This window comes from Stigmatopora argus, chromosome 9 (genome assembly GCF_051989625.1).
Source record: "Stigmatopora argus isolate UIUO_Sarg chromosome 9, RoL_Sarg_1.0, whole genome shotgun sequence".
Lineage (NCBI taxonomy): Eukaryota > Metazoa > Chordata > Actinopteri > Syngnathiformes > Syngnathidae > Stigmatopora > Stigmatopora argus.
Window position 1 is genome coordinate 3453031 of NC_135395.1, and position 24999 is coordinate 3478029.

General features: G+C 39.8%; 1 protein-coding gene across 2 annotated transcripts in view; it reads left to right on the plus strand.

Moving 5' to 3' along the window:
- Positions 1–24999, plus strand: part of LOC144082493 (glypican-3-like) — a 114508-nt gene that overhangs the window by 7076 nt on the left and 82433 nt on the right. For both annotated transcript variants that reach the window (XM_077609706.1, XM_077609708.1), the window contains exon 2: positions 275–436. In XM_077609706.1, coding sequence (XP_077465832.1) covers positions 275–436 — 162 coding nt within the window. The remainder of the gene's footprint in view (positions 1–274; positions 437–24999) is intronic.

Genomic DNA, 24999 nt, shown 5'->3' on the forward strand with positions numbered 1-24999 from the left:
GCAGCCTTGAGTAGTCCCATCTTTTCTCTTGACCAAATTGATCTCAGTGGAAAACAACACACACAAGATTCCAAATGACTCATATTTTTAGCAGCTGTTTATTTTCAGTCCAAAAAGAGTGGTTCTTCAGAATAATCTTAACCTCATTAAGTCGGGATCTGGTCTGATTACAGCTCTTAGCGTATTACATCAAGAGGCAATTTAGATTTTTTTCTTCTTCCCCCTGCAACTCATCAAGACTCACACCCCCATGTCTCTGTTAATTTCCTGACAGGTGCTGACCTGCAGATTTGCCAAACCAAAGGCCCGGTCTGCTGTTCCAAAAAGATGGAGGAGCGGTATCAGGTAGCGGCTCGCAGCAACTTGGAGTCTGGCCTCCAAGTTGTCAGTGCTCAACTCAAGCGTATTATCATCCAGAATGCTGCAATTTTCCAAGGTAATAGCTGAGATGATTACATTTTCGAAGACATTTAATAGAACTGATATTGATGTAGTTAGCAACAGATCAACTTCAAGCTGCTTAAATGAAGGTTGTAATGACAAATGTTGATGTTAAAGTGAGTTTTCTTGTGGTTTGGCTGTAAGTGACAGACGTGTTGCTCAAAAAAGTGTGACAGACTCCAGAGACTGTAGCACACTTACTGCCATGAGTGGTAATTATCTGTGAAATGCAGCAGTGGTTGAGACAACCACTCAACGGTGAGAAGTCAGACAGGTGATGAGAGAATATGCATGTTGTTATGAGAGAGCCCTTCAGTATTTTAATTCAGGAAATAGACGGAAAATTGATAAATAGTTTTACTTGTTCAGAGTAAAGATGTCCTGTTCGCATGTGAGTTCAGTACGTGTCTGTGGATTTGCTGATACCGAGTCCCAATCTGAAACCTCGGAAATGTACTAAAGAGGGGATAAATAGCACACACAGTATCCCCCCCAAAATTTGAACAAAGCTATCCAACAGTAAGGCCATTTATGTGTTATTAGCGAAAAAAAATTCTTTCCCAAATTAGTTTTGCAGCACAAAATACAATTGCGATAAAAATGACGTTTAAATATTTTGTTCTCATAAAATTATATGTAAATAATGGCCAATATGTTAAATTCGGCTCTCTTGATTGGGATATTGTTGACTTTTATGAATATCACGGTTTATGTAGACAAGACGGTACTCGGACTTTTGGTCGCCGGACTTTTGGTCGCCGGACGTTTGGTCGCCCGGAAGGTTATTGATAATTACAATTTAAAATTGTTGCTCAAATTCCCTAAATACAGGCTAAAGAAAATCTCCAGATTTCCTGTACTTCTATTGTTTTGTTGGAGAACTTGTTAAGACCCTGACTGACGTCCCTTCCTAAGGGGACAACTCATGTACATACAAACTCTTATACACTCTCACTGCTAAGGGCCATTGTTGGCTTTGATTGATGCGTAGACCGTGTTTACCTTGTTTTGTCGCCGGACTTTGGGTCCGGGCGACCAAACGTCCGCGACCAAACGTCCGGCGACCAAAAGTCCGGCGACCAAACATCCGGTCACGAGAAAAGACATGGCCGCGATAATCGAAAAATCGCGAAGTAGGGTCACCCCTATTATAACTACCATTTTTTTCAGTGCTGAGTCGTAGTAGCAAAAGTGGGTTCCGCAGTTTGAGAGTGGATTTTCATTTTTATTAACTTAAAAAAAATATAATAGCAGAAAAAATTGCAAAGAAGGGAATTCACGATATGTGAAGTCACGATAATCGAGGGAAGACTGTACTAGGCAAATGACAAGACAGTATTGAAGTATACTTTGAGAGTCCTTAAGCGTTGCACAGGCGGAAGCCCATTTTCCATTTTAGGCTATGGTTCCTTTTCTTTCAGACAGAAATAGTAGCCTATTTGAGGAGTTGCGATGCATTTATTTGAACTTCTTGGTTACACAGTATAAAGTTATAGTTGCAGATGTTTTTTGGCCCCTCAAAAAAAAATCCACATTTCGCACTTTTTTATTTTCTTGCAATGTTTTTCAAAAAATTTATTTACTCACTTTGCTATTTTGAGCTTCGCTGGCCCAACTTCTCTGTGAACACACAAGTCCACCCCCTGACATAGCAATTAAAACGGGAGATTTAACAGGGAGTTTGGGGTTTGCTCGAATTGGTCATCCACAGCTAACAACATTAGAGACCGCTGCATTTTCCTAGATGGGATTCAATACTAATTGCTTTAGCAAAGGGCTGCAAAGAACTAGCAAAACATCCCTCGGCCCAACATCCTTTTAACATCCCGCTCTTATCTGTCTCCCTCTACTTTATCTTCCCCTTCTCCCTCAGATCCTGTCATCCTTCCTCTCTATCTGTGTCTCAGTCAATCTGTTTGACTTTCTTTCTCTGTTTATGCTACCAGTATTGGGAATTGAGAGTGTGTCGTCTTTGCAATCTTCTTTGCTGCTCCATGTTTCTTCCCCCCTCTGACACTTTACTTTCACCACAGATCAAAAGGCTTCTTCTCTCCACTTGTCTATTGCTCCTCTTTGAGTGCTCCAGCTTGGAATCCCCTTTGCCTGCAGCATCCCCTGCCCTGTTCGCTTTTCCTATGCATCACTATAAAATTCATTCATTCATTTTCTGAACCGCTTTATCCTCACAAGGGTCGCGGGGGGTGCCGGAGCCTATCCCAGCTGACTTTTGGGCACAAGGCGGGGGACACCCTGAATCGGTGGTCAGCCGATCGCAGGGCAAGAGGAGACGTACAACCATTCACGCTCACACACACCTACGAGCAATTTAGTGTCCAATTAGCTTACCATGCATGTCTTCGGAATGTAGGAGAAAAAAATGCAGTACCCGGAGGAAACCCACAGAAGCTTGGAAAGAATATGCAAACTTGCACAGGTCGGCCGACCTGGATTTGAACCCAGGAACTGTGAGGCCGACGCGGTAACCACTTACCCGCCGGGCCACCCTTATAAAATACAAAGTCAACAAAAATCACAATTACTGATGCAAATCCTTAATTGAAACAAAACAAAATCTAAAACCTACTTAACCTCCTAAGACCCAAACTCTTCCAAGGCATGCATTTTTATTTTCTCTTTGATATTTAGGCTAATTGGGACCTGGTGAGTGTAAAAACAAAGAATTATTTTTTTACATTATGTAGTTTTTAGGGAAAATGGTGTCCACATCATAAGTGGACGTCAGCCCCTTGTAGTCCAAAATTTAACATTGTAGTCTCGTGACAACCAAAAATGTGATGTCCACACATGTGGACGCAAGGACCTAGGACAGGGGTGTCAGACTCGGGTTGGTTCGCAGGCCGCTTTAATGTCAACTTGATTTCACGTGGGCCGGACCATTTTAGATATAATATTTAGATTTTTTTTAATAAATTGATTAAAAGAACTGGATTAAAAGCCCTGAATTTTCAGTTTTTTTATAGATCTAAAACAATGTTTATTTTAACTTTTTTTAATATATATTTTTAGATTTTACAAAATGATTTTTGAACTAAAAACACAGAAAAAAATGGATTAAAAAATTACAATTATTGATTTAAAAGGGGGAAAATCAGGAAATTTAATATAGATCTATACTCTTCATTTTAAATTGATCCTAAAACAGAAAGTCGGCACTCATGATTTACTTTCCCGGGCCACACAAAATGATGCGGCGGGCCAGATTTGGCCCCCAGGCCGCCACTTTGACACATGTGACCAAGGAGGTTAAGTTTGAAAGTAATTAGTATATATATTTTTTTATTACTGATAATATACTAGGCAGCCTGGTGGAGAGCGGTGAGCACATACATCTGCCTTACAGTTCTGAGATTGAGGATTCAATCCCAGGTGTCAATGTGAATGGTTGTTTTTCTCTTTGTGCCGTGCGATTGGCTGACAACCAATTCAGGGCCTGCTGCCCATAATTAACTTGGATAGCACTCCCCGTGACCCATGTGAGGATAAGCAGGGATATATTGACTAATACATATTTTGATAAATTCAGACAACAGCAACAACAACAAAAAATCTGAACAATTTTCAGGGCTGGACTGAGTTTTCATAGCTAGTAAAAATGCATTTATTTACCAAGCAAGTTGGGATCCATCAAATACAAAATCACTCTAAAGGAGGAAAATGACACAAAACAAAAACTCATTCCCATCAAAAAGAACCAAAAAAACGTCCACAAGGAAAGTAGCAAGCAAATTTAGGTACTCGCTTACAAAAAAATGTCATTCTCCCTTTCAGGATCAGGTGATGTACCAGCAAATAATGACCCGCTGGTACTCAGCTCTTAATGAAGTGGGTAACACCTTGTAAATAAAACAGGAATTAACGCTATAACACATCAAGACAAAACTCACCAGAGCGTGACACTGTTCCTTTTTGATCCTTTTTTGCAGTTTTTGTACTTGAGAGTTGAATTTTTTTTGACTCAGATTTGCTGCAATTAATTCTTCATTTAAATATATATTTTTTTAAACGATGGTCTCATCCTTTTGTCTGAAAATAAAATAGGGAAAGTGTGAGGAGTTTTTTTTTAATGGTGCATAGCTCTTCCATCATTTCCTTGTTTGCTCTTTGGGAATTTAATGAGCCTTTGCTAAAATTTTGTAGGCAAACTGATGGATTCATATGCAAAGGCATAATTGCAGTATCTACTCTGACTTGTCATGGACTAAAATTTCATCTTGATTTGCATTATCGAGATCATAACGTGAACTTCCCCTGCGTGCAATGATTACCTGCTTTAATGGTCTGATGCTTTCAATTTAGTTCAAAATGAGAATCTGTAATCCTGCGCCTTTAAAGTCTAAAATGAGACGCCAAATGAATTATGAATATTCCGTTACAAGGAATCAGTTAGCACATGATGCGGCACAGCGAGCACAGAATAAATCGAGAATTGGAGAGTAAAAACACTTAAATAAGCACTCCTTTTGAAAGTCACAAACTATTGTATTTTGTTCTCATGTGAAAGTACATTTTATAATGGTGGTTTGCTCTATAGTTGCACAACTTGGGAGCGCGAGTTTCCAACCAAGTTGATCTGAATTCATCGTGTTGGAATAGCTGTGAGGAGATTTAGCCCATTTAAGGCATCCATACTTCCACCCGTGTGTAATTGAAGGTAGAAACCAATCCAAATCCCTATTTTTAGGCATTCAGTTTGATTGACAGCTCTAATTGTTTTCTTGCTATAAGCTAGTTACGTCATGTCGTGCCGCAGAAAGCTGCAGATAAGTGCCAAAAAAGACATTTTAACATAAAAAAAAAAACATCTAAATAATCTAAATAGATCTAGATCGCAATTTTTACAAATATTTTACATTTTGAAATCTTAGAATTTGATTGGTGTTTAAATACATCCTTAAAAATATTCATCTATAATACAATAATGATGTGTTCTAAAGACCCTCATTCCGTCAACTCACTTTCATCACAGTGCATTAGTCCTCCACAGTTGGGGGTAACCAACCCTGACCCACAGGGCAGTCACACCCGAGTCCAAATGAATAAACATGAGATGACGGGATTGGCCTGGATTGTTGTAATGTAATGCATGAGAGTGCAAATGTGATATCCACTAAGCCAGCGTGGTGCTCTTGGAACAACTCAGTCATTGATTGTATAGTTTGGATCAGTAGTCTGTTTTCAAGGTCAGGCACTCTGTTGGAGAAGTGTTATGAACGTATTCATTTTTTTGTATTAATCCATGCTACCATACGGACAGTCCATTTTTTTCAATTTAGGGACACAAATTACATCAGAATTGTTATGAAAACTTCTACTCTCAGACTAAGTAGCAATTTCTAGCTTGAATGCATCATTGTTGCAGTAAATGAACATTTAAAAAGGGAAGAAATGGCCAAGTAGACGGCCTCTCCCTGTAGGACTCAAGTTCCCAATTGGTATTTTTATACTTTTAAGTGGACCATAAATTACTGGTTCTCTTATATCTACTGAAATATCAGGAACAAGTTGTATTTCCACACACGAGACGTTGTAAATTAACCTTGTCAATTATTGAGGACCCTGGGGCACTTGTCGTCTTTACGTCAACTTGCAGTATTTAGACCGTAACATTCAACGGCAAAAAAAGTGTAAATGGACAATGCCCTTGACTCCTACTTTATGCCTAGCAGCTTCCATATTTAGCATCTCATTACCAGCAAGAAACGTTTGATCGACTTTGCTTCCTATATGATTACTACTTTATCAAGGAATCCAAACGGCGACCTCTCTTTGGCCAACTGCTGGTCGACCTTAACAGGACTTTGCCTTGGTGTCTCAGATCGTGCTGAATTGGCGTTTTCAGTGGCGGCGGCACTAAGAGATGTAACGAGAGGTGACTGGTGGACAATCCCGACAGGCTCTGGTGGTCCATAATCAAAATTGGACCTGGGTATCCTCCGTGCCATTTCTTGTTGGCTCGTTAGCTATCTCCTTGACCTTAAATGCTGTAAGCCATTGTTCTCAACACATACCTCTTTTACCTAACTTTCACCTTGCAATCGTTTTGTTTACTGAAGTAGTTTTTCCCAATAAAGACTGGTGAGGTGAACAGTTTGAGTACTGCGAGAAGTTGTTTACGTGCTGCCTCGGGCCAATCTAATAACTTAATGATGTGCACTTTTCCTAGCTCCAATGGGCTCCTCAGAGCATCGTTTAGCAGGCACAATAGGGTAGACGGACCATTATCTGATCTTCCTCCATCAACTTGCAATTTAACTTTGAGTTAATTGCCATTGAGTGCATTTTATCATCACGCCCATCAGCCATTAGTTTTTTTTGTGTCCTCCTATTCTGGTGAAATCATGAACAAAGTAATACTATGTGGCTCCTTACTATTTTAGAACAACACTTTAGTTTTTTTATCTAAAAGAAGTCACTAAGGAGTCTGTGTCTATGCAGTGAATTGCCTCAGAGAACATTTTAGAATGTGTGAGTCTGAGAAACAACATGAAAAAATGCACCTGCAAATCCACGCTGACTGTGACTTTGCTCATTATCCCCTTTTGTGGAGAGAGTCAGGAATATCTGTCTTATGTCCCCAGAGGCACATGCAAAATAGATGCATTTTGTCACTCCATTAGGATGACAAGCTTTACGCATTTAGTAGATGAAAACCTGTGCTTTTATCCTTATGCACACACATAAATGTTTAGACTGATGATTTTAAGCTGTCAGTATAGTATTTTAATTCAATTGTTATTGGGGCGCTGATCAAATCAAGCAGAACCATTGATTTATTTTCATTGTGGCAATTAACAGGGTATGTTCTTTTTAATCAATTCACTGCTGCCAAATGTCCATGTTCATTTAGATTGGGAAGCATATGAATGAATAACAGATTGTAGTCTTTACGACTTTTTTAGCGACATGTTAGCGAAGAACACAGTAGTAGTTTAGCTGCCATTGAGCCGTAGTTAATTTATGAAGTAGGATGACATTTTTTGGGAGGTTCGTTCATTCAATGGGGGCCGCTTATCCTAACGTAGGTTGGGGGGTGCTGGAGGCTATTTAGTAGGGAGGTTGTTGATGGAAATAGACTAACACTTGTATTGTATTTACCTACTGAAGACACGGAATCAGGAACAACATGGGGTGTCTTGCTCAAGTATACATAGACAAGGGCAGGGAATCGAACACACAACTTCTTGGTTTGGGAACGACTGCTATTATAGCAATTATCCAGTTTGAGCGATTTGCCAAAGTTACAGCCTGGTTAATGGAAAAACAGTTTGTTTTTTCAGTACTGATCTGATTCATCTATCGCCGCAATTCAAAGCTAATGTGATAATTATTATTATTATTATTATTTTTAATATAAAATACGCGTGTGATGAAAGAAGACATTTTATTCCTAAATCTCTTTTGGTAATGGTGCGAGCCAATTTATGATGTTCGCTCCTCTTTACAAATGACTATTTGGATTTGTTGTGAATGTGCTAGTTCTTTCTTAATATTGTAAGCTACTTATCTTTGAGAAATGCTGTATCTATTTTCATGTAATAAAGCTTGCCTGCACGGTAGCTGTTTAATAAACATGAATTCAAAATGTATGTGGTATTATAAAAAATGCAGCCTACCCATATATTTTGAACTCATTATTTTCTCGTTTATTGTCCTTCACTACACTGGTGCTGAAAACTTGAATAAAGCATCGATTTTTTTATAGTCCATTTTGACACGATTAAAAACAATCCAGTAATTTAATGATAATAAATACTATACAATTACTCAAATATGAAGTTCTCATCACTGACACTCATTGTTTTTGACGCTATAATACTGTTATATTTGCAAACATTGGATGAAACATGGAGTCATGCTGGATACCTTACTACAAACCACATGCTTGATTTAACACGTTTTGCCGAGATATCATTGACTTTTTCGCTCAAAAGTCTTTCTTATCCCTGTAGGTTTTATGTAGGTTGCCAAGCTTTTCTGTTTCCACAGGAGGCTTCTACTCCCTTAACAACAAAGCTGGCACCCTATTTTAAGTATGTTCATGATATCATTTAATCACACTGTCTTTTTATTTGACCCACACGAATGTGACAGCTGTCTCTCTGTTGATAATAATTCAGCCAGTCAACACTGCATGGGGTAAAATTGATTCAAAAGTGGAATTACGAAAGAAAAGAGCCTCTTTCAGACATACACTCGCTTGGCGTGCTCATCTTACATGTGTGCTTAACAAAGGAATCGTTTCCGTCTCAGAGCAAGTGTGGTAGCTTGTAGTCATTCTCTGGTGTAAAGGATTTTTTTTCTGGTTTTGCCAGCGTTGAATATCAAGGTTAAAAAAGACATTCCAAAAACTCCAATAACATTTTTGCTTTCTTTTTCACATCTTTTTCGTAGTTTCCTCATCCATTGAACATTTTTCTTTTAAAGAAGACTTTTTTTCCAAGGAATTTACAATAAGTTTTACTCGTAGTCGATGCGCAAAGGATGCATTTTTTGCTGTTTGGTTCGCAAGCTGTGGTTGATGTGCCTCATTAGATTTGTTTATTGGTGCAAAAAGAGAGTTTTTCAGTCACTACGGTGACTGTTTTCACAGGGTGAAAGACTTGATTTCCGTTCTGAACAATTCCTACGCCACCTACCACGCTGTGTTCTTTATGCTGATGTGACCCAAAATTGTCACGAGTGGTTTTTCAGGACAAGCCTAGTAGCTCTTGGTGTTTGAGCCACGTTTTAATGATGCGCCCTGTTGCACGCCTCTCGAGCTGAATTTCATCATGGAGGAAAAACAAACAGTGTGCAGCGAGGATCAAAGTGTCATTTGAAATGCTCTCATCAAACCAAGCAGAAGGGACTGACAGCTCCTCCCATCTCCAGCTGAGCGAAGGATCCTTTGTTTTTTGGGCTGTCTGATTACAAGTTCATGAGTTGTGATTGAGTGCAGAAAATAGAGGCAATACCACTTATTGACTTGTGCATCTGTACAATGGCAAATGAACTGCTTTAAATCCAGTGGCGGTCCGTGAATTTTCTAGCTATCGGAATCAATCCAACCCTCAAAAACTATTTTATGGCTATAAAACCTCTACTGCAGCTACAGCTGCGACACTTAAAAAATCATCAATCATAACCTCATACAATTGAAATATTATTTAGGAATGTAGCCATATTTTACTCACCAAAAATCCTTTTTAACTGTACACAATATCCATCCTCCTTTCTTTCCTCCTTCTTTTCTATTGCCATCAAAGCTAATGCTGAAAGTCGAGCGTGTCCTGTCATATTTCTGGCATACGTTTTTATTCAATTTAGTGCTGAAAATGTTCGTTCCCGGTTGTGACAGGCTTGCTTGCTTTGGAGTTGTCCGACCTTTCTTAATGATGTCCAGCTTTTTTTTCTTGAAAAGTCTGTCTTGAAAACAGCTTTGACAGTAAATCTGCAAACAAATCAATGTTTTCTCCTCCTTCAGCCATTGCGGGTTGACAAAACCGCTATTAAATCAACACAACAATATATTTGCTTGTGCAGCTCGCTCCAGATACAGTTTGGTAGCTCTGACTAGTCCACTCTGTCACTAGCCAAGCATAGTTGGTGAAAGCGATGACGTATCCCTGCGCCTGCGAGAAGGCAATGACGTATCCCTCCGCCTGCGAGAAGGCCTTGGTGTCACCAAATCGAATTCTGATTGGTTAAAGCAACAGTCTTATCAACGCTTGTTTAATGCAGCAGAGCCTGCAGAACTGATTGTGAAGGCCTCAAGGCAGATTTCTGACCCTGGCAACAAATACTGGCTGAAATGTGATTGGTTAAATGCTTCAATATGAAAACACACATCTGGAAGCATTGCAACGAGGGGGGAAAAGCAATGAGAGGAAGCTAACAGACAATTTGCAATTACATTTCATAAGTATTCATGGACAAAATATAATTAACATCAGTCTGTAATTCAGATATTTCTTAGGCCAGCAGAGAAGGCTTTGAAGGCACTGACGGCACACCACTGTTTAAATCAAGCCCCGCTATTTCCATATGTCATGTTTGCTGGCAAATGGAACTCAAACCCCTTCAGAGCTAACGTAATAGATGTAAATTTAAAAGCATTGCAACAGATGAATGTGTACTTATAATTTATAGTTTACTTGACTGGTCAACTGTCAATTTCAGGGCAAGTGCAGGCAAACTTTTCCGCTGGTGGTACAGTACGTTTTCTTAACCGTCTATACAGTATACAATAGAATCTTCCAACTGGTCGTCAGTAAATGGGTTTAAATCCTTTTTGGAAAAGGGAGCAATTCATCAAATGAGCACAGTTATATCACCATATTTTACATATGGATTTCAGTTTAATAAAAATGTATAGATGAACTTATTTTAATCAAAAATATAATGCAATTTCATATACTGTTACTCTTCATATATACATATTTGCCAGCTTTTTTACTGGCAACCATGGGTGCCTGTATTTTACCATATATATAGGTATATCTTTTTATAGTGTTGACTGTGAGTTGATTTTTTGGGGTTAAAGTTTGTTGTTGGTGATTGAGGCTGCCGCTTATTTTGGAATAAGTAAAACAAAAAGTAGCAATGGTAATCGTTGTATACCTTGTGGTATGCTCAGGGTATGCACAATATTCTGATGTGACGTCATGAATTTGAAACTTTGAATTTCTTTACAACCTCAGATGTATTTTTCCTCGCAATCTTGATCAAATTTATAGTTTTATGTTGGCCTTGAGTGACAGATTCCTATTTTCGTGTTTTCTCTACACAGTAAATTATTCATTCAAAGCTTAAATGAATCTCTGTATTTGATATGTTGTGACTCAAAAGTTTCAAAGATTTTTAGTTAAAGCCATCACACCTTTTGCTCAAACTCTTTTTAGTTTTATGAGTTCAACCTCACCAAGACCTTGATGTGTTTCCCTGTCAACTCATTTTCTTTGCATTGAGGTTTTGTCAGGTTGTGATTTGAGACTTATGCGCTGGCATTAATCTTCAAGGCGTTGTTGCTTATAACAAGCATCCCTTCTGGTAAATGCTCTGATGTCACATCACTTGTAAATCCAAGTTGTTTGAGATTGATTCAGGCTGGAGTGCAAGTTGTAAGTGATTAGCTTCCCGTTTATTGGTTCTATTCAATTTTTACGATTGTCTCTTCACCTCATGACCTCACTGCTTGTCCTATGCCTTTGACCATCAGCCATTGCAGAGTGCTGCATATTTTATATCTGCTCATGAAATATTAAAATGCTTATGCAATATGAGACCAGTCCTGCAGCCAAAACAACTATGGCTGGGTGGAGGGGTCTAGCCTTTGGAGAAATATAAAGAATGACACTTGATCGACTAGAGGCTGTTGCCAAAGCCAAGCAAGCTTTTTTTCATCTACTTAGTTTGGTGATACCTTGATTTTACTATTTACTATTACGATTATTATTACTATGTCACGCTTATGACTCAAAAACAGCCACCATTTATTTATTTTAGTATTTTTTTTAATGGAAAAGAGATTCAACCATTTTTTTCTTACTCTCTAAAGGTTTATTTGGGAAATGAACTTTTATTTGCATTATTCTAATCTACTATTATACATACATATAAATGGTATACCCCAAAACAAAGTGATTAATAAACACATCCTAACATTTAGATCAATTTACAATTTATTTAACCAAAAACACCAATGATTCACCAATCAGTAAAGTAGCACAAACAGATCAGACATACTTTGCACTACATGTTTTATTGTATTTTCAAAAATGTAACTAAATATTCAAGATAAAATACAATATTTGAAGTAGAAGCAGAACAGACATCTCAGAGCTAAATTTAAATCACTGAATAGCAAAATTAAGTCGATCTGTCAGGTGACTCAGTTTTTGTTGGCATGGTTTATGGTTTAATCAGTGTCATGATTCAAAGTATATAAACGGTATAGCAATGTCAATGCCAATAGGGACACACGAACAAACCAGTAAAAGAGTGTCGAATGTCTTGGTTATTCTAAAGAACATGATTTAATCTATGGTACTCTGAGATGGACAATATTGTCGTCTCTACACAAACAACAGCACACTGTTAAAAAGGCATTAATTTTGTTAGTGTTCAACTTTTACCTAAAAAATGTTCTACTAAATGAGAACTAATCCAGATTATAAATGACAAAAACATGCAGTTATGGAGCAAAACAAACTGACATGAACAATCACTTTCCAAAGGAAGCATTTGTATAACCTTCTATTTTTCATATGAGTTAGCCTGTGCATGAAATAAAAATAAGATTATCATTTTGGAGCTTGATTCTACCCCTGAAGAAAAGCTTAATTTCGTATGAACCCTGCAACCCTGTTCCTCTGATTGTGCAAAAGATTGGAAAGATCAAATAAAACATCTAATAAATAAATTTACCTTTCATCTAGTAGATAAGAAAATCAAGCCTTTGAGTTTTACATATCAATGATAAATGTAAAACAGTAAGCCAGAAAAGGGAAAGCTTATTTTTCAAGAAAATTGAAGCTAGAATATTCTCCAATCCTGGAATGACTCGTACAAGTCACCGGTTCAAGGTAGACTTGTCCATATTTAGAAAATATTGAGTGATAAAGAAGGACACCATGTTAGCCCAGCAAGACTGCGAGTGGATGTCAAGGTCAAGCAAAAAATAATTGTGTTACACAGTGAGACAGAAGGAAGAGAAGCGGCGCAAAGAAGTGCTGCACGCCTCTCTGCCCTCGCGGTGTGACTGATGTGAGGAGAAATGTTTTGGCTCGAGGAGGCTGTGCAATCTCCCAATGGAGTTCCTCCACCCACCTAACCTCCCCAACCCCACTTCGACATCTCCAACCAAGAAGAGAAGAAGAAAAGCTAAGTGGTGTGAAGCAGGGAGTACTCCGACAAGCTCCCTCACCCCACTCCCCAAGCTGATTCCCGGTCTGGTTGTCGGTTGAGAATTGACGGGCCGGGAGTTTGGAACTGCTGGGTCGATCAAAGCGGCCGAGTAACCCTTTATATTGTAACATGTACAACATATTTGCTTTTTAAAACCTTCATCGTAGGTTTAGAAGTAGCTATTCTGTCACGCATTCGGCCTTTCTTCTTCGCAGAGATGAAGCAGCATTCAGACAGAAAGGATCTGGGGAAAAAAACTGGATAAATGTGTCATGGCAAATTCGGACACTGTTAGTATCGATTGTCTGTGGCTGAGCAGCCAATCATTTATAATTTATCCTTGCCTGATGGCCAAGCTGGAGGGTGGACCAGTAGAGATGAGCTGTGTTTTAGTATGTTTTCATTAGGAGTCTGTTTTGTTGCGGATTGGAATGAGCCACCAGAGGGTTGTTCTCCAGCCTTCAGGGAAGAGATCTCTTTGGCCGTGCCGACGGAGTCATTTTGGAGGGTCTGACAAGTGCTGGCTGTATGTCGGCCTCACCGGGTCTACTTCAGGGAATTTGCACAAGAGGAGTGAATCATGCCCTAGTATTATTTCAGGATGTCTCGTCAGTGCATCGGTTTACTCAGCTGAACACGCTCGGGGCATTCCCTGAAGAGTGTGATGCAGAGGAGTTGACAGTGTCACCCTGTCACTCAAACCACTTGCCCTCCAACCCAATTCCCAAGAGTTGCTCTGTTGTTACCTGTCTCCTTTTTCCATAGTTGAGTCTCTCTTTCTCATCCAAGATATACCACTTGTACTGGTTTACAACATGTCAACCTCTCATTTTATTGTCTTAGTTCAACTCTCACTCAGAAAAAATAAGGTTGCACTACAGATTAAGCTGATTTAATTTAATGAAAGACGACAACGGACATGAGGGGAAATGTCATTCGACAAGTAGATATTGACAGTCACTAGTTTTATATAAAATAATGAATAGTTACCTCACTTAGCATCCAAACCGCCTTCACGGTATGTAGTGTTGTACAGTCCTTCTAATATCTTGAATACATTTGTGTAAATATTTGTTCCAAGATCACTCTTTATTAGTGCTTTTTAATCACAAAACAAGAGTGCCCTGTAGCTGGTAATTGTGGGTATTATTGCATCCATGATTGACCTGTGTTATAAAACATTTTAGGCCAGGGGTGTCAAACTCATTTTTTGTCGCGGGCCACGTGATAGTTTCAATTACATCAGGAGGGCTGTTATGTCTTCCAACTAGGCTGCCAAAATTAATCGATTAAATAATTGACAGCTTTCTCGATCGTGCTAATTGATAGATCATTTTTGGACATTCAAATTAGTACAAATTTTTGCAATTATAAATTTAAAATGAGGAAACACAGGAAATAATCTACAATCTTCATTTGAATTTCGTCATAAAACAGAAAGTTGGCACTCATCATTTACTTTGTCGGGCCACACGAAATGATGCGGTGGGCCAGATTTGGCCCACGGGCCACCACTTTGACACCTGTGTTTTAGGCAATTTAAAATCCTATATTTTAAACTCCTATAAGTCACACCAGTGTATTTCCCAGGCCCAGCCAATTTATGTAAAGATGTATGAAATAATGTCCAGAAAATGAGGTAAACTCATCTGCTTACAGCCAGGCTGTACTCACTTTAAAACCAATGCTTTCATGACCATTTTGACCAAAATTCACCAGGAAAATGCTGATTTCAGACCACTGCTCTGAAGTCAACCAGAGTTCACAAGTTCATGCAGTGTTAATAACCGAGAGCAGTCCTGTTTACTTCCACGCCACTCATCTTGCTTCTGTGGTAAGCTGAGCAAAGGGCTTCCATTAAGAATGTCTTTAGTAGAACACAAAGACTTCAGATGAATGAGAATAGAAAAACACCCACCCCAAGATGTTTATACAATGAGGTCTAATGTACTTTGTCGGCTTGTCTGTCTTATTCCCCAATGCTATTAGGCTTATTTGAGGCTTACACTTCCTCTCTCTGGATATTTTAAGGATAGCACATACAGTACACTTATTCTGTATTGTAGAAGTTTTTTTTCTGCCGTCACCATTGCCATCATTTTGTGAAGAAAAAAATCAGCCTGCTGTTTCTTCTATCCTTATTTTTTATCACTTATTCATGCATTCATTTTCCCACTGGGTATCCGCTAAAGATTGGGGGGTGCTGGAGCCTATCCTAGCTGACTTCGGGCAGCAGGCGGGGAACACCCTGAATTGGTGGCCAGCCAATCGCAGGACATAAGGAGACGGACAACCATTCACGCTTACACTCATACCTAGGGATAATTAAAGGGGTTGTACCAGCCTTTGCTGCCTGTTTTTGTGATGTGGGAGGAAACCGGAGTAACTAGATAAATCCCAAGCCAGCCCGTGTCTTTTAAAATGATATTGGATTTGATAACTTTATTCATCCCGTGTTCGTGAAATTTCATTGTGACAGTAGCAAGAAAAGGCATAGTTATAAGTTAGACAGTACAGTCGCAAAGGCCGCAGAACAACAAAGCAAAAGCACAAAGTGCAAAGCAAATCAAAGTAAATGGTATCATTAAGAATCACCAAATCAAATCATTAAGACAGAAAAGCAGCAAAAACACAAAACGAGCAAGAGTGGACGTAGCTACCGCCACCGGCTGCCACTTGAACGGCGCCATTTTGGTTGCGGTAGCAAAAACGGATACAGACTCAAAAGACGTAAAGTTGGACAGAAACTGGAACCACACACAGGAAGTCTTCCCCGAGATGGGGAACTTCTGCAGACTGTGACCGAGGTAGAGAATATGCAGAGTCACTCTTCCAAGCTTATCCGCACAGTTCTTCAGTAGTCTGGAGCTGAAGACAACAGTAGCAGAGTAGAGCCTCTCGACTCCATTGCTGGTAAGTAAAAAGTATAAAGTACAAAGTAAAGTAAAAAGGAATGTATTAAGAAATATTAAAATGTAATTTAAATAAAGAGAAGGGCTGTAAAACACGAAAAACATAAGAGTGTACAGAGCTACTGCCACTGGCTGCCGCGTGAACGGCCCCATCAGTCAGTTCTTTGTTGGGAATTTTATCTGATTAAAAATTCCCCCAAAATGCGATTTAGAAATGTTTTTTCCCTTCATTGCTTGTTTTATAACTAGTGCACATTATACTCAGGTGTGCCTTATAGTCCCAAAAATACTGTAATTGGCGTGCGTTGCGTTTCAGGGTTTCATAGGCACTGACATTACACTTTTTGTTTTCACATGAGTTAAAGTGAGTACAGATGTTCCCCTACTTACGAACGCAATTGGTTCCGAGCGATTGTTCATAAGTTGAATTTGTTTGTAAGTTGATTCAGTGCTATATTTTGTATTATAATTTATGTTTAAGGCCGATATAAGTATATTGAAGGTTTATACAAGTGCATTTGTATGTTTAAGGCTTGTATAAGTAACACGCATTGGTTTGTACTGAAAAAAAAAACATTTAATAAAATGGAGAGAATATGTACAGTACTGTAGAGAGAGAGATTTATGTATTAGAAACTGGCCAAAAGAAGAGACCTAATGACGATTGCACAGTTTTCTTCTTTTTTTCATCATAAATGATGAGGTAGCACTGTATGGCATCATTTAATTGATTTGCAAACTTTGTGCAACGTTCAATATTTGGGTCCTGCTGCTCGATCTTTCTGTTTATAAATGGTACTGAATGTGCAACGCTCACCACTCTCACGCGCATCAAGCTTCGTTATTATTGCCACTCGTTTCAAATGAAATGGCTTGCCTCTTCCTTGCAACTCCCTCAATAGAAGCCTTTAGCTTTTTACCAACCATATTCAATATTGGATGCATGAGATATTTAATGATACAAATGAAAAAGGTTCTTTGCACACTGGAGATACATTCACGCACTTCCGCATTGCAACGAAGAAGAAGGTAGATGCTGGGTGAGCTGAGCTCTCACAGCACCAGGCGTCGGTATTAGCGGCGGAAAGAAGTACTACTCCGAAAAAGGGGCGAAATACAAAATTGGACTTGCGAACATTTTTGGACTTAAACGCAATTTGCAGACATGTTCGAATGTACCGTTCGTAAGTTGAATGTTCGTAAGTAGGGGAGCGTCTGTACAGTGGAAGCCTAATATTACGGGAATTACCATTCAAATAAAAAGCGTTAGTTTAATTTATTTGTGGCCTTTTTCAGTAGCTGAGAAGCATAGCACTTTTTTACTTTATAAGGAAATACCAATTCAACCATCAAGGTTGCCTTATCTACAATTCAAATCCAATTTCCCGTGCGTAACTCATTCACTTCTGGTTCACTTTATAACTTGTGTTTGCAGCCTTTTGGCTGAGACTTTTCAAAGCGTCCTTTCAAGTCGCAAAGGCAATATATTCATTTCCATCATTAAACGGAAACAAAGGATGCGGCCATCATTCATTAATTTATGTGGAGACTCTTTGTTATCTGATGAATGAATTTAATTTTGTGCTCCTATTCATTTCCTCTTCTCCCTAAACATGAGTTTCTGTCTAATATAAAATGCACAAAACACATGACAAACGTTGGGTGAGATGACATACTTTCTGCAGTGAGACAGCGGACTGTGCTCTAATTAAAAATCACTTCATATTGATATAATTTTCAGAAGGGCATTAGCTTCTGCACTCGAAAAAGATAACACGCATGCAGCTAGAGATCAAGTCAAACCCTGTCAAAAGCCCAGGAGAGGTGTTGGGTTTTACCACAACATTCAAGAACGGACTAGGTACAAGACCCAAGGGGTGTCGCTGTGACTGGATCTACTTACAAAACTCCAGTTGGAGTGTCTAGGCCTTCATTAGGTTAAGAGGGTCATCGTTAAGGTTAATCATCAACCCTGGGGAAATTTAGTAGTAGTTATACAAGACAGATGGAACGGTGCATGATCATAATCTTTAAACTTAACAAACTATTCTATTGTACAGCTCAAGGAATTGCGTGCTTTGTACAACTTATATGTAAGCGCCTGCAGTAGACTTATAAAAATAGGGATTAAGTGAAATATGAGACAAATTGATGAATAGGACAAAAAAATCGATTGAAAGGAAGCCTTTTGTCCACTTGTATCTGTTCAAGCGTTGCTGGCGCCTAGATTTCAAACGGAACAGTACAGACGAAAAAGAACCTCTCGTTCTTGGCTTAAGTTGAGCCTTTTGCGAGGCAACGGGTAGAATGTAGCCATTGCCATCTATTCTTGTCTTCCACTGACAGAGATCTGCTCTGTTCTTTGAAAAATAATAGGAAGCCTTGAGAACACACTGAAGAGGATGTACAAGACACAGCCTGTCAGAAGATGACTTTCTAAGTTATTTTGCTAAAAAGAATTCCCTTTTCTGTCCCCCGCTCTGGTTTCTATGAGCGTCTTCTTGTATATGACAAATTTGAGTCAATATTTCTCGTAAAAGAGATGCAGAATTAATGGAACTGTTGCTATGCAGGACACTCTTGGGCATCAATGTCATATGAAAGTCGATACATTGTGAATGGCAGTTGAGACGCAGTTTTCTTTGTTGCTTTTGGGGTGACGCAGAACTGAGGAACAGAAATATTAAATCCACGACATGGAGCTGCTGCAGTGTTAAAATCTGTCACTTCTCATGTAAATCTTAAGAGTATAAAACTACAGGTACTCTTTAAAACTACACATGAATTGTGTTTTCTGCTTCCCGAAAACATCTTATGTTGCTATTTCTTTTAGAAAACAAGTTTTACACCCAAATCTTTCATAACAAATTTCCACATCTGACTCATTTGAGAGAGATGTTTGTTGTTAAGAAAAAGGGAATAGCTGATGATTCTTCCACCAACATAAAAGAACTGTTTTAGTCAAAAATGCTTTTCAATTTTTTTTGAAGAAATGGCTTATGAGGAAGAATAGGCTCTTCTGAACTGCAAGCATGTTGCCGTTTCATCTTGCGTTTTTAAGTAGACATTGACATTTTAGTTGTTTTGGGATTTTATCGTTTGATGGAATTGTTCAGTCTTTTTTTAAATGGGGCTGAAAGGCAGAGTACCGGATCTGATTGGCTGTTGGGCCGCGTACAGCGGTGGTATCAGTTTGGATTGGGCAAAAGAGGGCAACACATCTATTAATATCTATCTATTCAGAAGTGGGCGCGACTGGCTGACTGGGTGCAATGCCATTGTAGAACATTATATCCATCATGTTTGCGTGTTTCTGTCAACTGTGAGCATACAGTCTTGTTCTAATTGCTTACTCATTTATTTTCTTGTATACGGACTCTTTTATTTTCCCAGTCTTCTCCTACACGCATATTTTAGATGTGTATTGTTGGTTACACTAGGATTTTAATGTTTTTATTTTATGATGCACATCAAACTACAGGTACTCTTTAAAACTACACATGAATTGTGTTTTCTGCTTCCCGAAAACATCTTATGTTGCTATTTCTTTTAGAAAACAAGTTTTACACCCAAGTCTTTCATAACAAATTTCCACATCTGACTCATTTGAGAGAGAGGCAGGCATGTCCAAGTGTGATTATTAATTAGCATGTTAGCAAAATACTCCCATTCCTTCCCTTTGTTGTACACAGAGGGCAGCTCAGTGATGCTGTTCTTTGCATCTTTGTGACACAAAACTGGCGTGCAGCCTGGTATGTGTCCCGTCCTTGTGGTTGTTGGGCTAATTATGGCGCCTCAGATGGAGCCAGACACCAACAGGTGTCCAGAAGTAGCTTCCTGCTGGATCAAAGTCTGCAAAAATAATTATACAATCCATCCCTCCTCTTCTCTAAGATAAGACTAAATTCCTGCCGCTTCTAACCAGAATTCATTTCAACTGCAAAATGTGTACACATGCACACCCACACCCACACCCACACCCACAAATACATCTATGACTCTGTTCAACTTGGTTTTCATGTGAGTTATCTTAAAGGTGCTGCAAAGTCAAAGTAAAAATGAAAAAAATGTTGGATTCAGTGAAATTGAAGACTGTTGTTAAAACCCTGAGAAATTTGAATGAAGAAAATATACTAATGAGTATATATAATAAAGCTATAAAAAGGGGCAAAAATTGGCTTGCCCTTGTCAGGCCTTGGACTCTGTAGGCGTATTCATAAAACCTCCATTTTTGTGACTCCTGATGATGTCTTCTTTTTAATGTTTTCATTTATCGGTAGTTTAAATAATGTCACCATGTTGTTTAGTGTATTGTGGGATCCAAGAAATGTGCAAATCCAAATAATTCTGGCATTGGCCCTTGCTAAAATGGAAAATCAATTGAATAACAAGCCACCTAATTTCTGCCCTGAACTCATTGATTCAAAACTCACTTTTTTCCTGTAATAACTTTGCAGGTTATATAACTGTTAATATATCCATAACAGTAATAGACGGCGGAGCCCAGGGTAAAACACGTGTAGCTCTTTATTGCCACTCTCCAACAACACACACACACACAAACCGGACACACAACACTACTACGTCCGGGTTACGCTGTACTACCCCACGGCTCCAGGTGGCGTGGTTAAACACTCTTCCATAACCCGAGGCAACTGTCATTATCAATATATTACACTCCTCCCCCTTTAACTATGAAGTTCCTATTTAGACTTAGCACTCAACTCCAACAATTATCTTTGCCTCATTAACTTTTTATAATTTTTTTCTTCTCAACTTGTAACTAAATTATTACTGCTAACACAACCATTAGACTCAATATTCCAGTCTTTGACATTTCAATCTCAGGAACTCTTTTCACATTTTTGTATGAACAGGAACTCTTTTATTTTAGGAACGACGTTCCTCACAACTGACCGATCACAAATTCAGTCGCTCCGGAGGTGCTCTATCTCTCACTGGGTATCTGCGCCCACACACCTCTGGGGAACTGACTGCTCGGTTGTCAGGTGTAACTGTCTTGTCACAGGCCACTGAGCCTGGCGAAGATGTTACACGTGTCTCTTCAGGTGAGTACGGGCTACCACCTACTGCTCCAGGTGTGCCTTTCCCCCCCACATCTGCGTGAACCACCACAGGGTACTTGTTTGTGATGTCCAGCTGCTCATCCGGAAGCTCCAATGTCTCTGGTCTGGACGATTGGTTGTACAGCAGATGATCAATGTGGATCGAGCGTCGGCTCACACCATTCCACACCAGGTAGGTGACTGGTCCGAGTCTCTTTTCCACTGTTCCTTTTGTCCACCTCTCCTTCCCTCCACGGAAATTCCGGATCAGAACTGAGTCACCCTCAGACAGATGTCTCAGCTTGGAGGTGGTTCTATCATGATAGTGTTTCTGCTTCTCTTGTTTTGCTTCCACCACTCGAGCGAGATCTGGTTTCAGTAAGCTGAACCTGGTCCTGATTTGACGTTTTAAAAACAGTTCCGCTGGTGCACATCCTGTAACAGTGTGCGGTGTACTCCTGTATGCTATCAGGAAGTTAGCTAGCCTGTGCTGCATAGTTATTGTGACCTTTTGTTTCTTCTCCTCGAGTACTTGTTTCAGCAGTGATGCTTTCACTGTCTGAACTGCTCGCTCTGCCGCTCCATTGGAAGCGGGATGGTAAGCTGGTACCAAAGTTTGTTTTATTCCGTTGCTCAGCAGGAATGTCTTGTACTCCTGCGAAGTGAATTGAGGTCCGTTGTCAGAAACAATCTCCTCAGGAAGCCCGTAGGAAGCAAAAATATTCCGCAACGCCTCAATCATTTTGGTTGCTGTGGTTGTTGCCATGGCGATGACCTCCAGCCATTTTGAATGACTGTCCACTAGTACTAAAAAGTGGTGTTGGTCTTTCTCTGCAAAGTCAATATGTATTCTCTGCCAAACTCTAGTCGGCCATTTCCAGACGTGTAGAGGTGCGGTTGCAGGTAGTTTCCTCACACTCTGACAGGCGTCACATTGTTGTACTGTATGTTCTATGTCACTGTCCAACTGCGGCCACCACAAATAGCTCCTGGCCAAGGCCTTCATCCTGCACCCTCCCGGGTGTCCTAGGTGAAGATCATGCAGTAGTCGCTCTCGGTGTGCTGGTGGAATGATAACTCGAATTCCCCACAATATGCAACCTTGTTCCACCGACAGTTCATTTTTCCTGAAAAAGTATGGTTTCAGTCTCTCGTCCTTGTTTTGACTTGGCCATCCAGACCGAGTCAGCTCCAGTACTTTGCATAGGACTGGGTCCTTGAGAGTGCTCTGTGCAATCTCTGTAGCTTGCACGGGAAGCTCATCTACTACTGAGAAATAGAAGATGCTGTTTTCCTCCGCGGTGTTATCCTTCCCCTTCCCGGGCAGTTTAGATAACGCATGTGTGTTGGCATTTTCTGCTGACGTTCTGTACTCTATACTGCAGTCACTTCCTCCGTCTTCATCTTCCTCTCCAAAGTCGTTGTCTTGGTCATCACTACCAAAGTCATCTGCTGAATCATTTTTGGTTTTGGGGAGTTTTTCCTCGGAGTCCTCACTTTCATCCTGTGAATCCTTGGAGCGCTTGTGCTTTTGCTCACGGGGTACTGCACACACTTTCTTGGGCTTTGAGTCACCATACTCCTCATCTGCATCGTTACCGCCCCTTGCTGGTACAACTGAGAAGATGCGTGCCCAGTCCAGTTTGAAGTCCCTGAGCCAGTTACGGCCAAGTAGCGCTGGTCTGTCACCTTTTACGATCACTAATGGTAGCTCCCCACTCTGGGTCCCATATTTTACCTTGGCCGTCACTTGTCCCATCAAAGGAATGTTCTCTCCGGAAAAAGTTGACAGCTGCACTTTACTTACTTCCAAAGGTAGATGAGAGAGATGCTTCTTATACACAATTTCTGAAACCAGTGTTACAGCTGCTCCTGTGTCCAGTTGCATCTCGAGAGGAGTTCTGTTAGGTTCATCCTTAGGTTTTTCCAATTCAGCTTTCAATAAAAAAGGCATCTGTAGTCACATCACATTTAATTCTTGCAAGAAGAGAATACATCCGGCAGCTCGGCCCACCCAAGATTATTCTAAAGAGCGGCATTATGTCCTGCCTATTTAAGGCTTCAAATCAAAACAATTACAAGGTTATTGATTCCATTTGCGTAAGCAAGAAACAAAACAATTCCATTTGCGTAAGCAAGAAACAAAACAATTCCATAATCAAGCAACCCAAGCGTCAACCTAGCGTCACAAATTAAAACAATATGCTTGATAGCCATCCGCTGACCCAACAACAATTTAAGCGTCCTTCACCGATCTTCATTGTGAACTCGCATCTGGGGAAAAGGTTGAGGTGTATCTCCCAGTACTGAGTCCTCGGAGCAAGGACTCGGTGTATTGTTTTATGTCTTTGCCTTGTATCTCTCGCTGGAACCAGCTGTCGACCTTGGCGTAAGCGTTTGTCTTCGTTGGAGGCGATCAACACATATTTTAATATAGTTACACATTTAGGATGAGCATTACTATTCCTAATAAGCAAATATATTGATTAATATAGTAAGCATAATATTATAAGGCTTTATATTCATTGCAAACACATTTATAATAATGATTACCCCAACATTCCCCCCTATATTATAAATTTGCACATGATCCCCTTAATAAAACTTCCTTTCAGCTTTATTCCATTAATTCCAAATGAACATATAGTAACATCCCAGAATTAACCCAACATTCCCCCCTTTTTTATTATATGTTCGTTATTTATTTTATGGCAAATCCAAGAAGAGAGGGATATCTCCGTTGGCTGTTTTAATTTTGCCCGCTTAGGCCCTACTCGTTCGGCAGGTCTGAAAGCAGAAAATAAGATCATTTTCGTCCAATCCATCCTCGTAATTACCATGCTCCTGGAATTCACTGTTAGTGTCAGCACGTTTCATCAGTAGGAGATATAATTCATGCAATCTGGAATTTGTAGGGGCAATCGCAGTGGTTATAAGTCGGCTCATCAAAGATCTTAAGCAGGGAATAATACAACACCCACATAATGTCAAAATCGTAGCAAAAAGGGCTACGGAAAATGCAACAAATTTGGGCCAAAATCCAAAGGACATGCCACCAGCTTTCAAGGGCGGATTCTCTGACTCCAGAATGCTCCTTCATATTGCGGTTGAGGGTCTGCAGGCCACTAATGGCCTGGGTGAGGGACCCACCGGGTGACGTGTTGTTCGGTATGAAGGTGCAACATTGATCTCCAAACATTGCACACACGCCCCCTTGCTCCGCAAGCAGCATATCATCTGCTATGCGATCCTGGAACGCCATAAGACTGGTGGCTGCCAATTGTTCCTTTATCGCCACAAATCCCTGTTCAGTATAGTTTCCAAGTTTTTTTGACATTGTAATGCAGGTAATTTATCCAATCAACATTTTGTTTGGAGTAATTAAAAGAAAAAATATATACTCCCAACCTGCTGCGATCTGATTAGCCAACTTATACTCATCCTCGTGGATGCCAATCGCATCAATGTATGTCGGATCACCCTCTCTCCATGCGACGCCGTCGCGAGGGGCCCGCCATCATACCGGATTTCTGTGCAGCCAATTGTATCTCCTCTACTGTAGATGGAAAAACAGACACTGGTAATAGCAGTGAGACCAAGGCACAAAGTCCTGCTGTCATTTTGGCAGGAGTCGTATAATTTGTTTTGACCCCACCACCACCATAGGTCAGAAC